General features: G+C 41.7%; 1 protein-coding gene across 1 annotated transcript in view; it reads left to right on the top strand.

Moving 5' to 3' along the window:
* SHB (SH2 domain containing adaptor protein B) overlaps positions 1 to 14,608 on the top strand; it is a 61,576-nt gene that overhangs the window by 32,271 nt on the left and 14,697 nt on the right. The window contains exons 3-4 of the mRNA XM_080637594.1: positions 7,040 to 7,255; positions 13,972 to 14,143. Coding sequence (XP_080493720.1) covers positions 7,040 to 7,255; positions 13,972 to 14,143 — 388 coding nt within the window. The remainder of the gene's footprint in view (positions 1 to 7,039; positions 7,256 to 13,971; positions 14,144 to 14,608) is intronic.

The raw sequence follows: 14,608 nt of genomic DNA on the forward strand, positions 1-14,608 counted from the left end.
GCTTATCTATAAAAAACCAGCGTGCTGCAGCAAGTCCTCCAAACACTTTGCAGACTCAGGGGCTCTTGAATATGAAATATTTGAAACCACATTTCAGAAGTTGTGCTGCTCATAACTTTGCTCTGACTATCCTAGTTGAAGACAGGTTAGCCTATTCCCTAACAGCTGAAACACTCCCTCTTTCTGAGGCATTTTGTTTATACAGGAGAACAACATCCAAATAGTGAGCTCAAGCAAGAGATTGTTGTTTGTTTGCTTGCTTTAATTAAACATCCAGATCTTTCTGATGATAAATATTTAGTTTATTTGTGTGCTTTAAAAATTTGATACCAGAAAGATCTGTGATTTCCAGATAAAGTTGGTTCAAAGCTAAGATCCTTGCAGCTGGAATTATAGATTAGAATGATGTAAATGCACTAAGAGAAAATAGCATCACAGTGGTATTTGCTCCAGGTTGGCTATAGTTTTGCATATTGTGTAGTTGATAGGAGGCTGTATTTTTCATGTGGTTAGCAGGAAACTAAATCCAGGTCACTAGGACTGAAGCTGTTTAAATGAGCTGACCTCTGGGAAGAGGACATTAGTGAAGCAACAACCATCTGTATGAGACCTGCATAAATTCTTAAAGCTGACAGCTGTGCTTTGTACAATCATATTCCAGCACCATGTTTACATGTTAACGGGTGTTAAATGACTGAACAATGTGTTGGGCTTCCTTCAGAAAAGAGCAAAGTTAAGTGCATGCACGAATGACCTGGAAGAATCATTGTACTTTCATTTAAGGGCTTCTATAAATGCTAGGTTTTCGAAAGTTGGTCTTACATGTCAGTACTATTTCCAACACGTTACCTTTGTAGTCAGATTTGTCTCACTAGGATAGGGTTTGTTGGTAGGGAAAGCAGCAGAGAAGATAGTAGGACTGTTATTTTAAATCCTGCATCAGCCCTGGAATCTGTAGCTGAAGTGGAGATGGGTCTGTTTTATCACAGTTACATACCACAGCTGGTATGTGTTGGCCAGTACACTTTGGAATCTGACAAAACAGCTTTATTGTGCTGCACTTGATTAGTTAATGTGTCTGTATCTAATTACATTATAAATCTATTTCTCAGTGGAGCATGCATAAATTAGTGGTTGCTGTTTGAATGATAAAGAAACTAATATGCCTGTGTTACCACAGATGCTGTGAACTCATTGCAGGTAAAATGTTTAAAAGCTTTTCCAGTAGAACAGACGAGGTTATAAAAATCAAGGGATTTATATGACTTAGTGCTTTGTCTCTTGCAGGCTAAGACTCTTTCTGCATGTTGAATGTAGGCAAGCAAGATGTGTTTCTACTGTGATGTGGGAACTTGCCTTTACTTCCCAACTTGCCCAACAAAGTTTATAGCTCGGTGTCTTTCACCAGACAGGAAAACAAAATCTATTACAAGTACTTAACTTGAGAGAATCTTTCTGTATCTGAAATTCCCTACACAATTGTTGCAGGACTCCTACATGTTGCTTGTATCATATTTCATCCAAGGAAATGTTGCAAAAGTGCTGTAAAATAGCATTAAATTTATTACTGCCTGGTTAAACTTACGGGCATTCTTGATTTGGGAGAACAGGATTTTTTTTAAAGAGTGCAATTACCTTGTTTGACTTCTCGTTACTGCATGCTTGAGTTTGAGATGAAGGAAATATCTCTTGGCATCTGTATGTTGTAGAAGAATCTGGTTGTTTTGTTGTCTTGCTTCCTCTTGGAAAGAAAGCTGTAGAAGCTTACCTACTGGGTTCTATAAGCAAATATTACTGTCTTCAGAGTTTCCTTTGTTGGCTTTTTAGCTGTTGTTTTCTTGATACATTCCCTAATTTACTCCAAACTCACAGTATCACACAGTATGTTAGAGATTGGAAGGGACCTCAAAAGATCATCTAGTCCAATCCCCCTGCCGGAGCAGGAATACTTAGATAAGGTTACACAGGAATGTGTCAAGGCGGGTTTTGAATGTGTCCAGAGAAGGAGACTCCACAACCCCCCTGGGCAGCCTGTTCCAGTGTTCCGTCACCCTCACTGAGAAGAAGTTTCTTCTCAAGTTTAAGTGGAACCTCTTGTGTTCCAGTTTGTACCCATTACCCCTTGTCCTATCATCGTTTGCCACTGAGAAGAGCCTGGCTCCATCCTCGTGACACTCCCCCTTTATATATTTATATACACTAATAAGGTCACCCCTCAGTCTCCTCTTCTCCAAACTATAGAGACCCAGCTCCCTCAGCCTTTCCTCATAAGGGAGATGCTCCACTCCCTTAATCATCTTAGTTGCCCTGCTGGGGCAGGTCCCTGTCCTTCTTGAACTGAGGGGCCCAGAACTGGACACAATATTCCAGATGCGGTCTCACCAAGGCAGAGTAGAGGGGAAGGAGGACCTCTCTCAACCTACTGACCACCCCCCTTCTAATACACCCCAGGATGCCATTGGCCTTCTTGGCCACAAGGGCACAGTGCTGGCTCATGGTCATCCTGCCGTCCACTAGGACCTCCAGGTCTCTCTCCCCTGCACTACTCTCTAACAGGTCGTTCCCCAACCTATACTGGAACCTGGGGTTGTTCCTGCCCAGATGCAGGACTCTACACTTTCCCTTGTTATATTTCATCAAGTTATTCCCTGCCCAACTCTCCAGCCTGTCCAGGTCTTGCTGGATGGCAGCACAGCCTTCTGGCGTGTCAGCCACTCCTCCCAGCTTAGTGTCATCAGCAAACTTGCTGACAGTACACTCAATTCCCTCATCTAAATCGTTGAGGAATATATTAAATAATACTGGTCCCAGTACTGACCCTTGAGGCACTCCACTAGATACAGGCCTCCAACTAGACTCTGTCCCATAGACTACAACTCTCTGGCTTCTCTCCTTCAGCCAGTTCGCAGTCCACCTCACCACCTGATCATCCAGACCACACTTCCTCAGTTTAGCTATGAGGATGCTGTGGGAGACTGTGTCAAATGCTTTGCTGAAGTCAAGGTAGACCACATCCACCGCTCTGCCATTATCCATCCACCGTGTTATTTCCTCATAAAAGGCTATGAGGTTGGTCAAGCATGACTTCCCCTTGGTAAAGCCATGTTGACTGCCCCTCATAACCCTCTTATCCTTGACATGCCTTAAGATGGTACCAAGGATAAGGTGTTCCATCACTTTCCCAGGGATGGAGGTGAGGCTGACCGGTCTATAGTTACCTGGGTCCTCCTTCTTGCCCTTTTTGAAGACTGGAGTGACATTTGCTTTCCTCCAGTCCTCAAGCACCTCTCCCGTTTCCCAAGACTTGCTAAAGATGATGGAAAGTGGTCTAGCAATGACTTCCGCCAGTTCCCTCAGCACCCGCGGGTGCATCCCATCTGGACCCATGGATTTATGGATGTCCAGATTGCTCAACTGGTCTCTAACCCATTCCTCGACTGAGGAATACAGTGCCTCTATGAGTAATGCTGCTGAATTATTTAAGACTATTAAGAGGTTTAGTGTGGTTGCTGGAAGGTTATCATGAGGTTAACTGCTCCCCTGTGGAGCTTTTTCAGTTCTGTATGTGTTTGTCACAATTGTTCATCAAACAGGAAGAAGAATGTCAAATTCAGTCTTGTACTTTATAATCTTGTGTTCCCAAATGTCTCAGTTTCTGTACTTTGCTTGTCAGGTTCTTGGTTTTACACTGGAGCCTGATTCTGCTAATCTGTGAGAATAAGAATTATTTGTGAGGGTCTTTCAGCCTCCTAGCAAAAAAGTTACTTCAAAACCTTAGTTATTTCTTCTAGTAGCTAAATAATTTGTTCAGCATAATTCTATATGTATAAAGTGCATAAACATGTACTCTTCTGTGTCAGCAGTAATAATTCAAAAGATACAATTAATAAAAGTGAAAAATAAAAAAAATGTGAAATTATCACAGTTTTGGGCTCCCTGGCCATTCCAGACTATTTCAGCACTTACAGTTGTCATTGATTACAGATTGCATGAAAACCATGAGAAGTGCTTCATCACAAAAGTTCTGTTGTTTTCAGCTATCTAATTCTCAGATATCAAGTCTGCATTGAACTGTGTATAATGCTTGTGGTGCAGATTGAGCATTGCTGTCTGTTACTGAAAGCAACTATTTCTGTTTTTACTTCTATTAAAATTAAATTTTACAAATACTCTTCCAATGTATTAAGTAAAAAAAGTGGAGTTTAGAGGAAGCTTTATAAAAAAGGCTGTGTGTAAGTACGTGTAAGTGTGTATATGTATGCACACATATATTTTTATATATGTATGTAGATATATTCTCCTTCTTCCACTTCTTCGCTTTCCCTAAATTTTAGTTTTGCCTAGAGAAACTTTTCTGGTTTAGGATCAAATATTTTTAGTTTTTCTAATAGAGCATGAATTATGAATCAGTAGCATACCACCTTCTATTTACAGGCAATTTTTCCTGTGCGGTCTGGTGCTTTGGTCCTTTCTGTAAAGTCTCTGATTTAGTAGGACTGTGGCTTTTCTTCCTCAGAAATGCAGATTTCCTAATGTATCAGTGGCTGGCTTCACAGTACTGAAAATCAGATACATACCATGTTTCTGACTTTAAAAGAAAAAAAAAAAAATCTTTTTTTCCCAGAGAGTTTATCCAAGAGAGTCTTGGCTGCATATCCTTTCTAATACAGGTTTTTCTTAATGAATCATTTTTCCTTGAGCAAAATTCTTTTCAAAAGATAGGTGAAAGACAAAGACTGTGTTTTAATTAAAAAGCTTTAAAGCGCTTCTTTCAAATAAGTTGCCCTTTAAGATACCGTTTTCTAGGTTTTGCTTGTATTGAAAGGTGGCAATGTGGTTGTCATTCATAACTAGGAATTATCATGACCTATCTTGCTTGAATTTACACCATTGGTTTTGGTGTACGTTGTGTAAAGTTTACTATATTTGTACTGTATAAGCTTTTTATTTTTTTCCAAATAATAAGGGTACTCTTTCATATTGTTTTCATATTGTTGACATTTCACAGTACTTTTGAAACGGTTTGGAGGAATTAGAAATTACTTGGTTTTGATATTCATGCTGATAGATGAATTGATGAATTAATTTTCTTTACAGGAATGAAAAGAACAGCTCTAAATCTTTACTTACGTTTGTGGGTTAAAAGCTGTCTTCCTTCTCCCCGTGATATCATGTAATAAAAAACCCTATTCAGTCAGGGTCAGCTGAAACAGGTTGCCCATGACCACATTCAGTCAAGTCTTGCATATCTCCACATATGGAGACTCTCAGGCAACCTGTTTCAATGTTTGACCATTATCACAGCTAAAAGGTGTTTTCTTGTGTTCAGATGGGATTACATGTACTTTGATTTGCCTTTTGTCCTGTCACTTGGCTTTGCCATTCATCTTCTCTCTCTGCCATTGGGTATTTATATTGACAAGGTCCTCACTGAAACTTACCTTCTCCAGGCTGACCAGTCCCAGTTCTCAGGCTCTCCTCATAAGACAAATGCTCCAGTCATATATTAGCTTCATAAACCTTTGCTGGACTTGCTCCAGTGTTCTATGCCTATCTTGTGCTGGGAAGGTGAGAACAGTCCAGATGTGTCCTCACCAATGCTGAGTAGAAGGGAAGAATCACCTCCCTTGACCTGCTTTCAACATTTATCCTAATGCAGCCCAAGTTAGTACAGGCCCTCTTTACCTTAAGGGTGCATTGCTGACTCATGTTCAACTTGCTGTCATAGAGGACCCCAAAGTTCTCTGCTGAGCTGCTTTCCAGTCAGTTAGCAATTTTCCAGTATCTCCGGGTCCTTCCAGATGAGGGCACAGCCATCTGGTCTATCTTCCACTCTTTCCAGTTTTGTATCAGTAGATGGAGTGACCCTTGGTTTGTCTAGCCAAGGCTCTGCAAACTCCAAAGAATGGAGATTCCTCCCATGACCTACATGATGACATATCCTAGGGTTGTGCTACAGTGGAAGAAGGTTCCCCAAATGTTCCACTTAGATCTCTCAAGCTATATGTTAGATCTGTTTCTCCTTATGGCATATTATGACACTGCACGAGACGGGCTTTGACTGCTCCACAGGCAGGTGAGAGCTGCTGTCACATGCCCCTCTTGGCCTTCTCCTTACCAGAGTAACAAAACCGTCTCTTCTTGTCATAGACCCTTGGACCTTGCTCTCTTGGTAGCTCTGCACTGGCTTCTTTACAGTTCTATGAACTAGCTTGCTCCTTGCACACTACTTTTAGGGAGTGCGCAGACCAGTCATGGTCCAACGTCTTGGTAGGCTGTAGTCTCCTTGAGGCCAGCATGAAGGCCTGACAGCTTGCCCTTTGATTTGCTAGCTGTGCTTCCCCTTACAAAACCCTGTTTCTGGTTTGCTGTATTCATGAGAGCAGTATATTGTTTCTTTTTATGAAGTTTCTATATGTTTATTTTTTATAAGATCAGTGTTAGTTTACAGAAATATGTGTTTTTAAATACAATGTGAGCTAAGCTGTAGTTGCCAGTGCTTTTGTTTAGTGTTCTTATTCTTGTTCTAGCTTATTTTCTGCTGGTATTCTGTTCTTACTGTAGTCCTAGTAATTTTTTGCTGATGTTCTGTAGAGGTAACTGCAAAGAATTTTTTATTAGCTATTGTACTGTGGTTATTTATTTTTTTGTGGTCTTTATATCTTCGAATTGCACCCATGAAGGATCTTCTCTTAAAGATTTAACTGCATACACAAGTTTCTGTTCTGCAGATTCAGATTACAGTTCCTTGTAAGTGTGCTTTACACACACAGCCAGGGATGGTGTGCTTCCTGGCTCTATGCAAGCTAGGGAAAGTTGATGGAGACATGAGACTGTGTGTGCTACAGTTGGTACCCAGAGAAAACTTGCTTCCAGCTAGTTACCAAATGTAGAGTTTAAAGTCTTGTGCAAGCTTGCCATCTGTATAATTATGTGACTATTAAGGACTGGATGGAAGTTGAATGCTCTAGAATTACTGACTGTAATGATAAGTCATGGTTAGTAGTGATGCTGATGCAATTTTCTTTCTTGCCAACAGAGTTTCAGAAGCAGGAAGGCACGAAGTCCCATCAAAAAAACATGCAGCTCTATGACACACCCTATGAACCAGAAGGCAGTGGTGTGGAATCTGATTCTGAAAGTGTGGTGAGTCACCATTTACGAGAAAGCAAATTGCCACAGGATGATGACAGGCCTGCAGATGAATATGATCAGCCATGGGAGTGGAACAAAGTCACCATCCCGGCTCTGGCAGGTAGGATTCCTAGATCCCAACCAGGAAGTTCTCTCTCACACTCATAGTATACATACTTGCCTTGGGAGAATTAAAGTGTTTCTGCTCTTCTAGTGTGCGTATGTGTGTGTGTATGTGTAGGAATCTCTGGAAAGCAAATGTGGGTAGTCTCAATTCTTTACCTGTTGCAGAAATGTGGACCTTTTGTATGGTTCTTCAACTGACCTATTGTCAATCATGTCAGCGCTCCTTGCCCCTACCCCCATTTTAATGGATGCAATGTATATACTGTTCATTCTTCAGTGGCTCTAAGACAAGGGAGTTGCTTTGCAAAATCCTTAAATTGTGGGGCAATTCTTAAAGGGGCAGGACAAAAAAATTGTGGAGTAACATGCATATGGTAACATACTTTTACTCAGTGATGAGTTTCTTGGTATTTAGAGTATTTTCGTTATAATTGCAAGCATTTCTTTGGATATACTAGATGAATGGTTGGACTGGATGGTCTTAAAGGTCTTTTCCAGCTTAAATGACTCTATGATTTAATGTAGAACTTGGTTTTGGATTAATCCCTTTGAACTGCTGAAGTTCTCCCATATCAGAACTTGTCAGTCAGGGAGGTATGACAAAAAATGTTTTCTGTCTCTGTGAATGTCTGCGCTTGGTGTTGGTTAAACTGCTCTTCTTTCTTTTTTTGTTTTTCCTTTTGTTGCTTTGCAGGAATGGTTATGGGGGGCTTTGTTCAGTGAATATGTGATTGTAGGGCTTTTTCTTTCAAACAGTCTCTGTGTGCCCTGCAAAGCCCAGCTGTATCAGTTGTTCTGACTATGTTTCAGGGTGCCCTTGTAGGGTGCTAGAGTCATACATGCTCTACGATTTTCTCCTCAGTAGTATGTTCTTGTGAAAAGCTGTGTCTAGGATCAAGGTTGTTCCCCATCCTTTTTAGGAGTTAGCTTGGCAGAAAGCTTGGAAAGGAGAGTTGTATGTGGTGATGGTTGTGGGGATGAGGAGGGAAGAAAAAGAGATGTGATTCTGGGAGGGAGCATGGGAAGAATCCTGAGAGCAATGATTAGTAGTAAGCACGCATTTACCCTGGGTAAATCCTACTTGACAAACCTGTTTGCTTTCTGCATTGAAACTGCTAGATCTGTTACCAGAAAGACAGCAGTAAGTGTCATCTATGTCGAACTTCAGCCTGCAGCATGCTGTGCTGTAGCATCAGCTGTGCTAGCTGATTTGAAATGCTGTAGCCTAGAAGGGTGGACTACTAGATGCATGAAAACCTGTCAGGGTCACTGACCTCAAAGGATAGTGCTTAGTGATTCATATTCTTCCCAGAGTTTGGTTAGAAGTATGATTCTTCAGGAGATCTGCTCTGGAACTCTTCCTGTTTAGCATCTTTATCAGTAACCTGGAGAAGGAGAGGGAATGCACCTCATCAAGTCTGGAATAATATCAAATGGGGAAGGGGTGTGTGTGCAGAGCTGTCATTCAGAGGTACCTGGATGGGCTGGAGAAATGGGCTGACAGCAAGCCTACAAAATCCAACCAGGACAAGCTCAATACCTGCATCTGGAGCAGACTAACTCCCTGCAATGATATGGACTGAAGACTGGCTGACTTGCTGGGTTCCAGCTTTGCTGATAGGGATTAAGGAGTCCTGGGGGAACGGGGACTAAAGGTGTCTCGAGAACTGGACTTGCTTAGCCTGTAAAAGACAAAGTTTTGAGGGGATGTAGTATCAACTTTCCAATGCCTATGAGGAGAACTTCGAGAAAGTGGAGCCAGATTCTTCACAAATGAGCAGGTGTGATGTGAAAATGAGACATAAGTTGAATCAGGAAGGTTCTGACTCAATACTGGAAAATTTTTTTCCTCTGCAGGGACAGTCAAGCATTGGAACAAATTGCCCAGGAAGTCCTTACAATCTCCATCTTCAGATTTTTTCATCCTGTGTGGAGGGAGGACTGGATAAAGTTTGGAACAACCTGATACGATCACATAGCAGACCCTGCCTGGAGCAGGTTGCATTGGACACCTGCTGTAGTCCCTTTCCACTTAAGTTATTCCATGATTTTGTAGTTCCATGTGCCACGATATTGCCACACTGCACAAATGAAAACTGACTTCTCTCCACAGCTATAAAGGGCCACTGTTCTGTAAACAGAGTTTCTTATGACTGTACCCTTTTTGAGTGTTTCTGACCTGTTCCCCTAATGGGTAGGTGGATGTGGATGACAGAAATGTGGTTCTCTTTTAGCACAGTGGAGTAGTGGTGTGGCAATCTCTTGTGAGACTGATTCTGCCTCTCTGCTTCCTTTGTTACTTAGGTTGTGGTTGATTTGGGTTTGTTGCCAAGCCAAGCTGATATCTGCAGTATTTGTCCTGTGAAATGTGGGTGGGAGAGACAAAAGGATGAAACTAAAGCAGCTGTTTAAAAATAAACTTCTTGTTCAGCATTCCCTTTCCCCTTGTTGGGCTCCTATGGAACAGAAGAGAAGGTTAGAGAAAAATGATTTCTACTTTCTAGCAGCATGGTTTCCGCTGGCATGTGAACTGTTAATAATCTTGCAGAGTTTCAGGCTCACACACTTTCCCATTAAGCATATGCTGATAGTTCTTTCAAGGCTGGAATTAAACCAGCATCCAGTTCTATTGGATGCTGTGTAGGTAAAGTAGCCTTTCCCTAAAGAGCATGAACTCTAATAAAGAAGTCTAACCTGCTTGTTTGGCTTCTAGTATGTTACACAGTTCTGCTGCTGAGCTCTGCCTGGTGGAAGCAGGCTCTGGCTCAGGCTTGCCTGAGCTCACTCAACCCCTTTGCTGGACTTGTGCTGGAAGACTGCCTGGCTGTCAGATCCTGGCTATGACTTGGGATAATCTGTTGTGTGTCAAGAGAGGGTAAGCAGGGACACATATCACTAGATTTCCAATGCCACAATGGCTTTTTTTGCAGATGGTGATTATCGATCTGGTGTATGCGTGTAAAGCCTTCTGCTTTGGGTTTATGCTATAGCACTGGTGTCTGCCTCAGTTCAGTACACATTTCCAAGCCTTTTCATGTGTCCCTATGATGGCAGCAATGCTGCCTTTGCATAGGTGAAGGCATATGTGCAGCCTCCCTCTCCTGAAAGATAAGCCTTAACATCAACATAGTCAACAGTAACTCTATTGTAGAGGTAGGGTGTCTGCTACCTGGAAGGATCAAAAAGTTACTCAGAGCACGTATAGTGGCTGTGCAGAGCCACAGTCAGTGTATTTGCAGTGGGTCTTAGGCTGCTCTCCACATTTTTTTCCACGGAATTTCTCTATTCTCCATTCCAGATTCTGGAGAGTTTTCACCATTTTTCCTCTGCCACATCTGCTTCTTGTCCATCTTTCTTTTGTTTGTGGTCATCTTTTACCCTCTCTTATGTCCCACAGAATTGCATCTGTGTTTAGCTTCATTCATCTTTCTAGCTGACACTTGGTGCCACTCTGTTACCTTCTCTACATCTCCCTGAGATTTCTCCCACCTTCAGACACCTACTCCCTATCACTCAAGACCCTTTCCTATTAGCTGTTTGTGCATTTCTGCCCACAAAGAAGAAGGATGTTGTGCTTCCTTGTTCATACCCATTCTTCTAGACCTTTGAGCTAGGCCAGATGCCATGGGAATGTCTGGGCTACAGTGACTACAGATTGCAGTTGAACAACTGCAAAGAAGCAGAACAGTTAATTCTTGCTGACTGTGTCAGCTGAAATGCTTCCATTCATTTTTTGCCAATCTGTCCAGTGTTTGCTTGGCTGGAGGCATGTTAAGCCATTCTTGTGTGTGTTCTTGGACAATGTGGGGTTAGAGCTTCTTGAGAACAAAGAATATTTTGTTTGAAGATGAGAGTGTAAGTAAAGCCTTTGGACTCAATAAAAGATCATAGAGGGCAGCGTGTCTTCTCTGTGACTCCTGAGCACTGTGGCTGGGGCTGGCATTATGCTGACATTGTGGAGCAAGCTATGCACAGCCTTCCCTGGGGACTTCTGCTGTTGACTGCAGTGCTGAAAGATTTATCTCTGTGTAGCAAAGCTGGAGTGCAGCATTTTGACTGACTGAAGCTTGAGTTCTTTAACAAACAAATTTGGTTTTATTTCCTTGGAGGCTGTACAGCTGAAGCTGAAATGTGGTTTTGATGGCTTTTATGGGAATTGGGCAGGTGTTGTTAGACCTCTTGCTGAGCTGGGCAAACTAGTTTGCCTGGAAGAGCTGAGGCTGGCAAAGTACCAGGAATGAAGTAGTTTTGTGGTACATCAGGCTGCCTGGGAAGGGAGAGCCCAGTTCAGAAACGTCAGGTTGACTCTGGCTCCCAAATGAGCCAATGAGGCTTTTCCGGGTTGTCATATGCGACAGCAAACCTTTGGGTAAAGCAAATGCATGTAAAATCTGTAAATCCTGCCTTGGGTATTGCTTTACAAAACAAGTGAGCCTCTGTTACAAAGAGGGCCATATGGTACTAGTTTTCAGCACTGATCATGAGCTCCTTGACAATTGCTGTTGTACAGAAAGCCTAGGACCTTGTCACTTGAAGCAGAGAATTTCTGGCATGAGTCCACCATCAGAGGAGCATGGCACCAGCTACAGGGTGGGGGAAGAGAGGCCACGTGAACTGTGAGGAAGGGTCAGGTATGCACTCAGTTCCGTAACTGCAATGACTATGTAAACAGGTACTACAGCAGTGAAAAACTGTATTTCCCACTGCATGTAGCCAAGCTTCTGAACCTTCACTGTATATACTGTAGCTTTGGTTAAAAGGGGACTATACTCAGCCCTGATAACAGCATTGCATGGGTTGGTGCCTGACTGGGTATCACACTTGTCAGTTTAATCTTCCTGGATATCCCTTTCAGACTCCTTCTTCCTGCCAATTTAATTCTTTCTCACCACACACTCCCCCCCCAAAAAAAAAACAAAAAAAAACACAAAACATGAAAGGGCAAGAGTTCAGAGATATGCCTGAGCTTTTCAGACAGAAAACATTCAAAAGCATCTGAAATTTAACTTTGTGCTATTTTTGGAGAACAGATCCTACTTCTAACCATCACGTTGTAAAGATATTGCTGTTTATGAAACTGAGTTTCATGTTTGTCCTATGAACTGAATTTTTTGATGTGAAAGGTGTGGGTTGATCAGAAGCTGATTAAGTTCACCAGTTTTCACAGAGTTCCCAAACTATATCAAGGTGGTTTTCTTACAGTTGAAATAATAGTGCTGTTCATATATGTCACTGGCAAGTACACACATGCAATATTTCTCCTTGTTATGCTGATCAGCTTTCATTACCCAGGTAATGAGGTTAAATCTGAGTTACCATTTTAAGAAATAACGAGTATATTTCTGCCATGCATACTTCAGAATATGATGAAATACATTCTTCCAATTTTTGCAATAATTTGTGCTTGCTTTCTCTGAATAGAAAATTTGAAAGTGTCCTAAGCCCCATAAGGAAGGCATCCAACATACCTCTGTTTTGTATGCATTATGTTTTTGAACATTACAGTTATCTTCCTGTGATATAGTGTTGCGTTAAAACAGTAAGTGCTACAGCCACATGCCTAAGTGGCTGCGTGTTACAAGCTGAGCTGTAAATGCATGAGATCTACAACACGTTGTTGTCCTTGTACCATTTTCTCTGATCGTGAAGCTCACAGGTCTTGAAACTTATAGGGGAGCTGATTGCATTGTGTGTGTTTGTACACATTTTGTTGATTGCCTCCTGATTCATCTGCAGCTTAGAGTGTTAGTTTTTGATGAAGCAGCAAACCATAGAAGGCAGTGAAAGTAAAGAAGATGGTGTGGGTAGCTCCTTTCATAGTTTCTGTCAATATTCTGTCTTTAATATTTTGAAATTACATAGATATGTAGAATCTGTAAGTGTAGTAAGTGTAGAATGAGGATGTTGACATAGAATCACAGAATGATTTGGGTCAGAAAGGATCTTAAGATCACCCAGTTCGCAGGCAGGAACACCTTCCACTAGACCAGGTTGCTCCAAGCCCCATCCAACCTGGCCTTGAATACTGCCAGGGATGAGGCAGCTATGGCTTTTTTCAGCAACCTGTGCCAGCACCTCATCATTTGTATGTGCTTTGCTATAGATGTTGTAGTGCTCTAAAAATTACAGATTCGGAAAATAAGTTATTTTGGTTTTCCTGGAATAATATAGCTTGTGAAAGAGACTAAAAAATACTATTTTCCTTTTTGTCACTTTGTACCCTAATGTTTCAAAACAAAAGTTTTGTGCCCATTCTGTATAAGTGGATACACTTTTAATTCATTGCTGCTTGCCAGTATTTCTGATGTGGATGTTAGATGGATTAGGATGATTAGGATGATTCCATTGAGGCAAGCTGGATTCCGGATGTTCTCTCTTGTTTGTTACTCTAGTTAGGGCAGGAGCCTATCTTTGTTTCTATTACTTGCTTGACTTGGAGAGAGAAAGTATCAAATGCTAAGATAAGACCTAGTTATTGTAAAAAGATTTGGAAGAGTGTGGATTTTGCTGTTGGAAAGGCAGAAGAGTTTTAGGACTAAATTTTGCATAGTTAGAAACATGTTTGCTTAAGTTTGTGGATAAACCGCTACATCCTAATGCTTGTGGGTGCACGTTTATTCTCCCTGGGAAGTGTGAAACCTCTCTAAGTGCTACAGCTATTCTGATCCTTGTTAACCTTGCTTGGAGAGGTAATTATTGTGTGTCTTGCAGCCCAATTTAATGGAAGTGAGAAACGACAAGCATCTCCTTCTCCCTCAAATGACCAGCACAGGCAGTTAAGAGCGCCTGGAGGAGGCTTTAAACCCATCAAACATGGCAGTCCAGAGTTTTGTGGGATCCTGGGAGAGAGAATAGATCCAACTATTCAACTGGAAAAGCAGATGTAAGTAATTGCTCTCTAGCTCTTTGCCTCTCCAATTACAGAAGCAGCAAGTGTCCCAGATCCTCCTGTCTAGTTCCCCCTCCTCAGTTTCCTGTGTTAGTGCAAAAAACTATTCCTGTTAATCCTGTGATTAACTTTTGTGGGAGACAAAATACTTTTAAGCAGGAAATTCATCTCAGGGACAGTGAAATTTGTCTGCCAAGAATGTGCAATTCCACTTTCAACTGTGTTGATTACATTGCATTAGGGAAAACAGATGCATATCACCTATATACAAATTGTGCTTTAAAGCTGCACAGATGCCATATCTTTGTGGCTGCATAGCATGTTTCTAGTGCCTCAGATGTACCTTGCTTCTGTCTGTAATACTGTTCCACAGAGAGACTGATGAGACCACTTGCAAAGACTTCAGAAAAGAGGCATTTCAACCCTGGTTGTGTCAAGCTTGAGGGTGGTATTTAGAGG

This window comes from Psittacula echo (assembly GCF_963264785.1).
Source record: "Psittacula echo genome assembly, chromosome: Z".
NCBI lineage: Eukaryota > Metazoa > Chordata > Aves > Psittaciformes > Psittacidae > Psittacula > Psittacula echo.